This window comes from Sus scrofa, chromosome 13, assembly GCF_054392235.1.
Source record: "Sus scrofa isolate SSC_HxYL_T2T_F1_AM1 chromosome 13, Sscrofa_HxYL_maternal_Yorkshire_Landrace_v2.0, whole genome shotgun sequence".
Lineage (NCBI taxonomy): Eukaryota > Metazoa > Chordata > Mammalia > Artiodactyla > Suidae > Sus > Sus scrofa.
In genome coordinates this window covers 97,878,814-97,891,635 of record NC_139395.1, presented here as the reverse complement: position 1 = coordinate 97,891,635, position 12,822 = coordinate 97,878,814, and the positions used below count along the sequence as shown (strand labels likewise).

The following is a 12,822-nucleotide window of genomic DNA, read 5'->3' as shown; positions in this document are numbered from 1 at the left end:
CAATTGAATACATACTGAATTATAAACTACTGAGGGTGGGGAATAAGAATGCATAATTCCAGGAGTTCCCATTGTGGTGCAGCAGAAATGAATCTGACTAGTATCCATGAGGATGCAGGTTCAATCCCTTGCCTCCTCGCTCAGTGGGTCAAGGATCCAGCTTTGCTGTGAGCTGTGGTGTAGGTCGGAGACAAGGCTCAGATCTGGTGTGGCTGTGGCTGTGGTGTAGGCCAGAAGCTGTAGCCCCGATTTGACCCCTAGCCTGGTAATTTCCATATGCTGCAGGTGTGGCCCTAAAAAGAAAAAAAAAGCGTGACTCTGTATTTCCATATTGATAATAAATAGGTAAATAAATGGGAAAAGAAAGGGTTTTTATTTATAGTGTCATGTTAAGGATAATTGTGGAGGGGGTGAGGGAGTTGGAAAAACTATCATTTAACAACCATTATTATACAGATTGAATCAGGCAACAATCATCACTGGAAGCTAAATCTAAGGGGAATTTTTGATTAGGAGCAAGATATTTTCATGGTCTTAGAAAGTGTCTCCATGTAGATTATTTAGTTGCAAGGAAAACAGTCTATCATTGTACAGTAAAGAAATTGATCAACATCTTGATTTTATGATCAAAATTAATATCAGAAGAATTCCCATTGTGGCATAGCAGAAACAAACCCAACTAGGATCCATGAGGATGCAGATTCAATTCCTGGCCTCACTCAGTGGGTTAAGGATCCAGCATTGCTGTGAGCCATGGTATATATAGGTCGCAGTCATGGCTTGGGTCCTGCATTGCTGTGACTGTGGCATCAGCCAGCAGCTGTAGCTCCAGTTACCCCTAGCCTGGTAACTTACATATGTGGTGGGTACGGCCCTAAAAAAAGCAAAAAAAAAAAAAAAAATTTGATATCACAGTGAGGGACACATGAACGTCATGTACCTCCAGATGGAATGCTCTACAAAGGACACATCTTTGCACTGTGCTGGCTGAGAATATATAACCTGAACCTAATCACAAGGAAGCATTAGACAAACCCAAAAAGAAGAATTTTTTTTAAAGGCAGCATGGAGAGGGAGGAATGAACTACATTCTTCAAAATGTCAGTGAATGAACGACAAAGGCTTAGGGTATATTCTTTTTTTTTTTTTTTTTTTTGTCTTTTTGCTATTTCTTGGGCCGCTCCCGCGGCATATGGAGGTTCCCAGGCTAGGGGTCGAATCGGAGCTGTAGCCACCGGCCTACCCCAGAGCCACAGCAACATGGGATCCGAGCCGCGTCTGCAACCTACACCACAGCTCACGGCAACGCCGGATCGTCAACCCACTGAGCAAGGGCAGGAACCGAACCCGCAACCTCATGGTTCCTAGTCGGATTCGTCAACCACTGCGCCACGACGGGAACTCCTTAGGGTATATTCTTGATTAAAGGAGCCTAAAGAGCTATGACAACTAAATGCAATATCTGATCCTAGCCTGATCCTTTAGCAGAGGGAGAAAAAAAGTTTTCTATAAATATAGAACATTTTTAGGTACTGCATTTACAGTAGATTAAAGTATGTGTCATTATAAACTTATGTATTTGGTAATTGTACTGTGGTTATATAATATCCTTTTCATTAGGAAATATGCACCAAAATATTTATAGGTAAGGGACATGGAATATGTAATACCCTCAGAAAGTTCCAAAAAATAATCATGTGTATGTAAATACACACATAGAACACAAATGTTGAAATAAATGGAGTAAATTGTTGATGATAGGTGAATGTGAGTAAATGATTTTTAAAGTGTTTTTTTACCTCTTTTTTTTTTTTCCTTCTTTTTTAGCTGCACCTGCAGCATATGGAAGTTCCTGGGCCCAGGACTGAATCCGAGCTGGAGCCAAGACCTAGCCATAGCTGCTGCAACACTGCACCCTTAACCCACTGCACCAGGCCATTTAACGTCCATTTATGATACAGATTGAATCAGGCAACAGTCATCACTGGAAGCTAAATCTAAGGGGAATTTTTGATTAGGAGCAAGATATTTTCATGGTCTTAGCTCAAACCAGCACCTCCACAGAGACAAACCAGATCATTAACCCACAGCCCACAACAAGAACTCCCTAGCGTCTTTTTATTTTGAAACTTTTTCTTTTCCTTTTTTTTTTTTTTTTTTTTGCCATTTCTTGGGCCACTCCTGCGGCATATGGAGATTCCCAGGCTAGGGGTCGAATCGGAGCTGTGGCCGCCGGCCTACACCAGAGCCACAGCAACATGGGATCCGAGCCGCGTCTGCAACCTACACCACAGCTCACGGCAACGCCGGATCCTTAACCCACTGAGCAAGGGCAGGGACCGAACCCACAACCTCATGGTTCCTAGTCGGATTCGTTAACCACTGCGCCACGACGGGAACTCCCCTATTTTGAAACTTTTTGATAGTTTCAAATTATTTATAAATTTAAGTTCACTTAAAAAAATAAAGATTGGAGGAGTTCCTATTGTGGCTCAGCAGGTTATGAACCCGACTAGTATCCATGAGGATGCAGGTTCGATCCCTGGCCTTGCTCAGTGGGTTAAGAATCCAGCATTGCCATGATCTGTGGTGTGGATCGAAGATGTGGCTTGGATCCAGTGGGTTTTTTTTGTTTGTTTGTTTGTTTGTTTTTTTGTCTTTTTGCTATTTCTTTGGGCCGCTCCCGTGGCATATGGAGGTTCCCAGGCTAGGGGTCAAATCGGAGCTGTAGCCACTGGCCTACGCCAGAGCCACAGCAACGCGGGATCCGAGCCGGGTCTGCAATCTACACCACAGCTCAGCTGCAACCTACACCACAGCTCACGTCGTTAACCCACTGAGCAAGGGCAGGGACCGAACCCACAACCTCATGGTTCCTAGTCGGATTCGTTAACCACTGCGCCACGACGGGAGCTCCCAGGATCCAGTGTTGCTATGGCTGTGGCATAGGCCAGCAGTTGCAGCTCCAATTCGACCCCTAGTGTGGGAACCTTCATATGCTGCAGGTGCAGCCCTAAAAGACCAAAAAAAAAAAAGACTGGTTAACAACTATTAAAGCAAGGTACAAATGACCAAATTTATAATATACATGCATCCACTTACAAATTCCAAGATAATTCTACCTCTGCTGTCTCACTGAATTTCAGAAATAATACTGTTCAAATAAGCAGAAATATAAGTAAATAAAATGTAGTTAAAGAGACTAAAATATACTGTGTTTTTGTTTTGTTTTGTTTTCCCTCCAAGGTTCAGGATTCAGGGGACGTGATTACTGAAGGCAGGATTCGTGTGGTTTTCAGCATTCCATGTGAACCCAATCTTGATGCTTTAATACAGAACCAGCATGTGAGTATTATAATCCATATTATTTAATTTAAAATTGATTAACTTTAAAAATGTTAGAAGGATTTTTTGGTACCTTTTGAATTATTGCAGATATTTTGTGTAAAACTAATTAAATTCTCTCACACTTACATCTAGTATCATTTAAAAATAAGCACGGAATCAAAATTTCATTCAGATCTAGAGTTCCTGTTGTGACTCAGTGGTAACGAATCCAACTAGTATCCATGAGGGTGCAGGTTCGATCCCTGGCCTCATTCAGTGAGTTAAGGATCCAGCATTGCTGTGAGCTGTGGTGTAGGTCGCAGACACAGCTGGGATCTGGCATTGCTGTGGCTGTGGTATAGGCTGGCACCTGCAGCTGTGATTCAACCCCTATCCTGGGAACTTCCTTATGCTGCAGGTGTGGCCCTAAAAAGCAAAAAAAAAAAAAAGCATTCAGATCTTTGGGGAGAAAACTACTGAAACCCCACTATTAATCTCTGATGGTTATATGGGTTATTTTGTTCAAGTTTATAAGTGGCACATTGATTAGCATACCCTCTGGGAGTAGACTTAGGGTTTTTTTAAAAACCTTTCATGGTTAATCAAAGTCTATATTTTTAGTTACAAGTAATAAGTGACCTTCTTGCAAAAATTATGTCTCTGTTTAGCTCATAATGAACAGTCCCTGTAGAAAATTGGGAAACTGCATTTAAGTTCATAGCATCTTTTTATTTTTACTTGTTAAGATAAGGGATGATACTGATGTCTGTTATTTGTTTTTATTGACTGGGTAATTAACTGGACTGAAATTAATTCACATTCAGCCAGCTTTGCTACTTACATTTTATTTTAACTAGTCATAAAATCTAAAGCATTATAATCCTGTGAAATGAATTTAAGGCATTAGACATCAGTATTCCCATGAGGAACCTTTATGGAAAGCAGAGAAGTCCCTAAAATCTTGCCATCGGGCCTCTTTTGGAGAAAGAACTCAGAAGGCGTGGTTAGGACATTAGGATAAGGAGCTGGAGCTTTGTACTGGGAGTCAGTGGAAGTAGAAGAACTTGTGTTGCTTCATCCTTGGCTTTTTCTAGAGCTGGAAAAAACCTTCCTAGTTCTAAGAGTACAGTGTTGCTAGGCATGGCTTCTACAGTATACTTTCTTTACATATCTTATTTAACTTTACTCAAGCCTTCTTATTTCTCTACTTTTTATGTGTTATATTTTGTAGGATATTTGGGTTATTTTAATTAATTTTTAATTACACCATGACCTAGTATTTCTCAAAAGGAGTACTAAATGTATTTTGAGAGGGACAGTATGGGATTGCCTCTGTATATGGCAGGACAATTGGGATCCTTGGTCCCTGGATATTAAGTGCTTGTAACCTGTGTCAGTTATTGTAACTGAATGTGCCCCTACACATTTTCACATGCTTATTAGAAAAGTGGTACTACCTGTGGTAGAGAACTACTACCTTGATTGTTCCTTTCTGAATTGATACTTGATTCAGTTCAATTCAGAATCAAGATTACTTCATTTTTTTGTATTATTTCTAAACTGATAATACTTTTGATGGAAGATTGTGTTGCATTCTTCACTAGCATATTAATGTATTTTTTAATAGTGACTTTATGTTCCAGGCCACTAAAAAAAATTTTAACCATTTAGGGATCATTGTAGACATGACCATTAAAAAAAGATAGAAAATAATTTCTTAACAATCTCTGGGAATTTTACTTTAATTTTACTTTCCCTCCTGAACCTTGGAGGGAAAACAAAACAAAAACACAATATGTTTAATTTTAATTTTACTTATTATTGATGCTAAAAATCCTTATATTCCTATAAAAACATAAAATATTATGTAGTTTATTTAGTATATTTATTATATTTATATATTCACTTACAAGAATATAGTATATGAAATCACGATGTTAGGAGTATATAGTAGCTTACCCTAGTTGGTACTGGATTTCTGAGTGTTTGCTTCTGGGTTAAAAATTATATGCTCTGGAGTTCCCGTCATGGCGCAGTGGTTAACGAACCTGACTAGGAACCACAAGGTTGCGGGTTCGATCCGTGGCCTTGCTCAGTGGGTTAAGGATCCAGCGTTGCCATGAGCTGTGGTGTAGGTCGAAGACTCGGTTTGGATCCCACGTTGCTGTGGCTCTGGCGTAGGCTGGTGGCTATAGCTCCGATTCAACACCTAGCCTGGGAACTTCCATATGCCGCGAGAGCGCCCCAAGAAAATGGCAAAAAGACAAATATATATATATATATATATATATATATATGTATATATGCTCTGATTTTTTTTTTTTAGTTTGACAGTTGGTCTTCATTGTTTCTTCTCTTAAGTGTACAAATAAAGATTACATTTCATTGACTGAATTCTACTAATAATGTGTTAATTACAAGCCTGTACATACTTGTTATTTTTGTATGGTAGTAAATAATTAGGGAAAGCAAATATCACTTATATCCATACAGGAAGGACACTCTTAATCTCCTCAGTAGCAAGTATTTTGATGATATTCTCATGTTCTAATTGAATGTAGTAATTACCAAGACCTCTTTCTGTCCCAGGTACTTTACCAGGCCCTTCTTAGAATATGAAAATTGCTTTTTAAAAAATGGTTCTCAACAGATTCACATAGAGAACAGACATGTGTTTGCCAAGAAAGGAGGAGAGGGAGAGAGTGATGGACTGGAAGTTTGGGGTTATTAGATACAAATAATTACATTTAGAATGGATAAGTAATGAGGTCCTGCTGTACAGCACAGGGAACTATATCCAGTTTCTTGGGATAGACCGTGATGGAAGATAAATTTAAGAAGAAGAATGTATACATATGTATGACTGTGTTACTTTGCTGTACAGCCCATATTGGCACAACTATATACAACTATACATATGTATGACTGTGTTACTTTGCTGTACAGCCCATATTGGCACAACTATATTTACAATTATAGTTGTAAATCAACTATAATTTTTTAAAAAATAGTTCTTGCCTACAGTTTGCCATTTAGTACTTACAAGAGTTTATTTCTTCAGCCAGTTTCAAAAATTGTATATTTCCTCCTCTATTCATCCTTGGGAATTCTGTCCCTTAAAGAAAAAGGGGAGCAGAAAAATTCTGCCTATAAATCCTTTCAAAAAGGAGGGGAAGGGGAGTTCCTGCTCTGGCACAGTGAGTTAAGAATCTGACTTCAGCGGCTTAGGTGACTACAGGTTTAATCCCCATTCCAGTGCAGTGGGTTAAAGGATATGGCATTGCTGCAGCCATGGACATAGGTTGAGGCTACAGCTCGGATTTCATCCATGGCTCAGGAACTTTCATATGCTGCAAGTGTGACCATAGAAAAAAAAATTTTAAGGGGGGAGAGGGGAGTGGAAATAGGTCACTTACTTTGAGAATCCTTGCATTGCCACAATCCAGAATGTTAGTGATGTCTTGATTATCTCCAGAATTTAAAGGTAAAGAAATGCTTTAATGCTTTGTGTTTCCATAATTGACCTTTTTGTTTTTATGTTTAAAGAAATATTCTATAAAGTACAACCCAGGATATGTGTTGGCCAGTCGCCTTGGAGTGAGTGGATACCTTGTTTCAAGGTTTACAGGAAGTATTTTTATTGGAAGAGGATCTAGGAGAAAGTAAGTTTATGTTAGAGAAATTTACTTAAAGTGGCAGAAAAATGATAAAAATAAAATAGTTAATATTTCAGTATTTTCTCTTATTAATTGCTCTGAAGTTTCTTTAAAAATTATGCATAAATTCCTCTGATGGTGATCTTTCATCTAAATGGCACATGCTTTAGATGGTTGAAAAGACAGTTCTTATTTTTAGCAGCTAACAAATTGAACCTTGAAAAAAGGTATCAGAAGGTGTGTGTGAATCTCAATAATATATTTCCCTGCATTCTCTTATTTCATTCTCCTCTCTAATTACATAATCTATTTATATGCTTTGTTAACTTGGGTTTTGAAGCCTTTCCTCTAGTCTTTCCACTACTTTGGAAATAACCATGATAACTAAAATGTAGAAAAACAATCAAAACTAATCTTTTCTAAGAATTGAAAGCAAAGCTATTTATTCATTGAACAAAATTTTAAAACTTTTGTGTGTGTGTGTGTGTATGTGTGGTTTAAATTCAGCCCTCATGGAGACCATAAAGCAAATGTGGGTTTGAACCTCAAATTCAACAAAAAAAATGAGGAGGTACCTGGATATACTAAGAAAGTTGGAAGTGAATGGATGTATTCATCTGCAGCAGAGCAACTTCTTGCAGAGTACTTAGAGAGGTAAGTGCCCAGCAAGATCCTACTAGACATCCAAAAACATAAGGAAGATGTTTCCTTTAGTAAAATGTGACATGTGTTACATATAACCTTAATGTCATGGAGCGTCATAGCCATCAGCTAAAATAGAGTAGAAAAATACCATACTTACTTTATTCAGAATGAAAAAAGATAAGAATTGGCCTTATTAAAAATATCCTTAACTTGTGAAGTTCCCATTGTGGCTCAAGCAGTAATGAACCCAACTAGTATCCATGAGGATGCAGGTTCAATCTCTGGCCTCGTTCAGTGTTTTAAAGGATCCAGCATTGCTGTAAGCTTCGGCATTAGGTCCAAGATGCAGCTTAGATCTGGTGTTGCAGTGGCTGTGGCCTAGGCCACTGGCTGGCCATGGCTCCAATTTGACCCCTTATGCCATGGATATGACCCTTAAAAGACCAAAAAAAAAAAAAAATCCTTAATATCATAAATTATGCAGTACTCGGCATGTCTGTGTTAGTAGTAAGAAGATTAATATAAACAAAACAACTCTCAGCATAGTGAATCTTCTTAAAACTCTAGCTAGATAATAGATTACTATACTTGAATTATTGTTTTTCTGAAATAGTCTAAGAAATCAACAAGTCTCAGCCCTTCATTATGAAAAGAGAAATCTAAGTCCCAAGATTTACAGAGTGTCAAAGATTTACAGGAAATATCTCCACCTCTGATTAACAGCTGAATGTTCTTTCCATTGTTCCACTGGTTTCTAACCTTCTTCATAGTAGTATCCTAGAACTGCTCCAACAAAGTACCACAAACTGGTGGCTTAAAACGATAGAAGTATATTGCCTCACGGTTCTAGAGACCAGAGTCCAAATTCAAGGTGTTGATAGGGCCATGCTTCCTCTGAAGGTGCTTAGGAAAGGAACTGTTCTATACCTCTTTCCTAGCTTCTTGTTCTTTAACCTATACATGCATCACCCCAGTCTTCCATCTTTACATAGTTTTCTCCCTATGTGTCTTATCATCTCTCCTTTGTTTATGTCTATCTCTATATCCAAATTTCCCCTTTTTATAAGGACACTGGTCATATTGGATTACGGTCTACCCTAATGACACTTTAGCTTGATTACTTCTTTTTAAAACCCTATTTTAGGGAGTTCTCTTGTGATAGACCTAAAAACTATTTCATAGGATTCCTTTATTTCCTGGCTTTCATGCTTTACTCCTTCTGGTGTATGTCTCCATTTTGATGGAGCACTTAATGCTAGTAGCTTCCTAAGAAAGCTTGCGTGTCTGGAAATGTCTTTAAATCTTCCTGATACTTGACTGATAGCTTGCCTGTGTCTAGAATCCTAGATTAGAGATGATTTTCCTTCAGAATTTGAAAAGCTCTGCTCCATTATCTTGTTTCCTTTGCTGTCAAGAAGTCTTGTGCCATTTTGATTCTGAATCTTTGTGTGTGATCTGTTTTCATTCTCTGAAATCTTTTTAGAATCTTCCCTTTCCCAATGCTATTTACTATTGTAATGGTATTGTGCCTTGGTATGAATCTTTTTTCTTTCATTTTGTGCTTCAGCTTTTTTATTTTTTAATTCTTTTTAGCCTTTCAGTTCTACTTTTTATTCTGTTTTTCTGTTTTAAATGATTTTTATTTTTTCGGAGTTCCCGTCATGGTGCAGTGGTTAACGAATCCGACTAGGAACCATGAGGTTGTGGGTTCAGTCCCTGCCCTTGCTCAGTGGGTTAACGATCCGGCGTTGCCATGAGCTGTGGTGTAGGTTGCAGACGCGGCTCGGATCCCGCGTTGCTGTGGCTCTGGCGTAGGCCAGTGGCTACAGCTCCGATTCGACCCCTAGCCTGGGAACCTCCATATGCCGCAGAAATGGCCCAAAGAAATAGCAAAAAAACAAAAAAAAAAAAAAAAAAAAAAAAAGATTTTTATTTTTTCCATTATAGCCGATTTACAGTGTTCTGTCAATTTTCTGCTGTATAGCAAAGTGACCCAGTCACACATACCTATATACACATTCTTTTTCTCACATTATCCTCCATCATGCTCCATAGTAAGTGACTAGATATAGTTCCCAGTGCTATACAGTAGGATCTCATTGCTTATCAATTCCAAAGGCAGTAGTTTGCATCTATTAACTCCAGATTCCCAGTCCATCCCACTCCCTCCTCCTCTCCCTTGGCCACCACAAGTCTGTTCTCTAAGTCCATGAGTTTCTTTTTTGTGGAAAGGTTCATTTGTGCCGTATATTAGATTCTAGATATATGTGATATATGGTATTTGTCTTTCTCTTTCTGACTTACTTCACTTAGTGTGGTAGTCTCTAGTTCCATCCATGTTTCTGCAAATAGCATTGTTTTTGTTCTTTTTTATGGCTGAGTAGTATTCCATTGTGTATAACATCTTAATCCATTCATCTGTCAGTGGACATTTAGCTTGTTTCCATGTCTTAGCTGTTGTGCTATTCAGCCGTTTTAGACTTGAAACTCATCCCTTTCCATTCTGAGAAACTCTTGTATTATTTCTTTGATATTTTCCTCCTCACTTTTTTTTGTTGTTTTGTTCTCTCTAGGGCTCCTTTTGATAGATGTTAAACCTTCTAGATTAATTATCCTAAATTTTCTTAACTCCTCATATTTTCTGTATTATACTCCTGTTCTACTTTGTGGGAAACTTCTTCAACCTTTAACTTAGATAATTTTAAATTTTTATTTACTCATTTTTAGTTTCTCAAATGATATCCATATTCTCTACCGTTCCTTTTTTATAGCATCTTGTTCTTATAATGAATGAAATAACTTATTTTTCTGAAGACAGTAATCTAGATATTCTTTTATTTTCAGTATTTTCTGATTTCTACAGAGTGCTTTTTTTTTTCCTGTTTGGTTTGATCTCTTATGTTAAAGGTTTTTTTTTTTAATCTGGTGGTTTTTTATGTCTTATATTTAGTGTACTGTGGTTAAAAAGCTGATTGGAAACTTAATATGCTACAATGGGGCTTGTCCAGTGGAACTTAGCTATTTCAGCAAAGAATCTCCAAATATCACTCCCTATATGTACATCTTTTCTTTAGGCTGGGTAGTTTTCCCAGAAAGGTATTTGCCAGCGTTTTTCTTGAAGGACAGAATGGAGAACAAAACTGACTTCCAGTGTTCTGGAAATTAACCAGGGAGAGAACTGCCTCACCTAAAGTTATGTCCCTTTCCCACAGCAGCCACAGTTTCAATACCTCATCAACAAGGAGATGTAAAGGCTCAGCCAGCCTGATTGCCCCAGTTCAGGATAAGTCTGAGGAGCTGTCCTAGTTTGAGATCTCTATGCTACTGGCCAAGGAGTTCATTAAAAATGAATCACAGCCAATCTTCTCCCTTTGCCCAATTCTGCTTCCTTCCTTTCTTCCTTTCCTTCCACAGATACTGTTTCCACAGAACTCACTAATAAATTTCCTGCATTTTTATCTCCATCTCAGAGTCTGTTTCTAAAAGATGTTATACTTTTTGGCCTGCTTCCTAGCGACACATCATTCAGTAGTTATACTTTCATTAATCCTGTTTTCAGTAGGACACCTATTCTCTCCTCTTCATGCCCACCCATCCAATTTCCTGTGCTTAGAATAACCAAGGCTAGAGCAGCCCTATTCAACCTCTCCAAAAATAATCTGCAGGATTTATGCTGAGGTGGAAGGTGATTGCCTGACTGCTTGTTATACAAAATTTTCAACTGAAAACCTCTTAAACCTTACCCCATACTATAGCATTAAGATGTACTTGGAGCCCATATCTCCTGAGCTTTTGCAGATTTCCACAGTCTAAATCAACTTGTTTTTTATTGATGTCCCTCACTGGTGGCTCAGGGTGCAGCTTATTTTTATGTCAGATCAGTTCACACTTACCTATTCAGTTTTCAGTTTCTAAAATTTTGTTAACTCATATATACTATCTGATTCTCTGCTTCTCTCTTAGTCTTTCTAGGTCTATGCCGTTTTTTAGGTTTCACCATTATTTTAGTAGATTGGAAAGGGAGCAGAAATAAGCACATGTGTTCAGTCTGCTACTTGTGTGTATTTGAAAATACTGTCCTGTTCAGGAAACAATGGAATTTTTGAGAAATATCAGAAGAAATTTAATGGATTTTCATTTGCTATATTGTGGAGTACTCTGGCTTTGTTGTGAAAATTTGAAAATGAACCTGTAGATGTTATTTTTGTCTATTACCTGTCGCTATATTCTAAGAGTGAATAGAGCCAGTAATTGAAGTCTGTAAGTAATTGTAGTTTATTATAGCTTATGAATTGAATCATTGCTCCCTCATATTTTTTTGAGGGCCTATGAATACTTTCAATCTTTTAGTCTCTATCCCTCATTAATATTCCATGTACAGTAATCAGTTCTCGATATATTTAATATGTCCCCTTAGGATCCAGAATTATTTGATAGGAAGTTTATAATAAAATTAGCCATATCTGTTTTTTAAAGCAGCATATTTGTTTGTTTGTTTGTTTGGCTAGAGCTCCAGAACTATTTAGTTATATAGCCAAAAATAGCCAAGAGGATGTGTTCTATGAAGATGACATTTGGCCTGGAGAAAATGAGAATGGGTAAGCAAAATTTGTGTGATTTATTGCCTCACAATTCAACTTAGTGGTTCCACTGAAAGGTACAGTAGTTAGCAGTTTCTATTGTGGCATTGTTTTTGTGAGGATTCGGGTTTGATCCTTGGCCTCACTCAGTGGGTCTGGGATCCAGTGTTACTATGAGCTATAGTGTAGGTCACAGATGTGGCTCAGATCTCATGTTGCTGTGTGTGGCTGTGGCATAGGCCGGCAGCTGCAGCTCTGATTCGACCTCTAGCCTGGGAACTTCCATATGCTCAGGGTATGGCCCTAAAAAGCAAAAAAAAAAAAAAAGAATTTCTATTATTTCTGGGGGAAAGGATTTTAGATATTGTTTTATTCTTGCATTAAGTTTGTAATATAATTTTTATTTTATTTATATCAGTAAAGTACTTTTAAACTAATTTTTTTGTGGTTTTAATTACTGAGAAGTAACACATCCATGTTTATTATTAGATGTATAATTAGCCCCAATTAAGTATAGTGATTAGTGATGTATTTGATATCTTTCATAATTCACAGCCCTCAGAAAGTTTATGTTAAGCCTTTTATATAAACCCTTAGGAAGTTTTAATGTGAAA

The 12,822-nt window shown here is 37.7% G+C and overlaps 1 protein-coding gene across 17 annotated transcripts in view; it reads left to right on the top strand.

Annotated features, from left to right (window-relative positions):
• Positions 1-12,822, top strand: part of XRN1 (5'-3' exoribonuclease 1) — a 110,219-nt gene that overhangs the window by 54,187 nt on the left and 43,210 nt on the right. For 14 of the 17 annotated variants that reach the window (XR_014824072.1, XR_014824070.1, XR_014824071.1 and 11 more), the window contains 4 exons: positions 3,247-3,345; positions 6,874-6,989; positions 7,491-7,637; positions 12,137-12,226. Coding sequence is in view for 10 of the 17 variants with exons in the window: in XM_084989937.1 (XP_084846063.1) it covers positions 3,247-3,345; positions 6,874-6,989; positions 7,491-7,637; positions 12,137-12,226 (452 nt within the window). In the remaining 7 variants the exon portion in view is untranslated. The remainder of the gene's footprint in view (positions 1-3,246; positions 3,346-6,873; positions 6,990-7,490; positions 7,638-12,136; positions 12,227-12,822) is intronic. The other 3 variants (XR_014824074.1, XR_014824073.1, XR_014824075.1) reach the window with 1 other exon arrangement.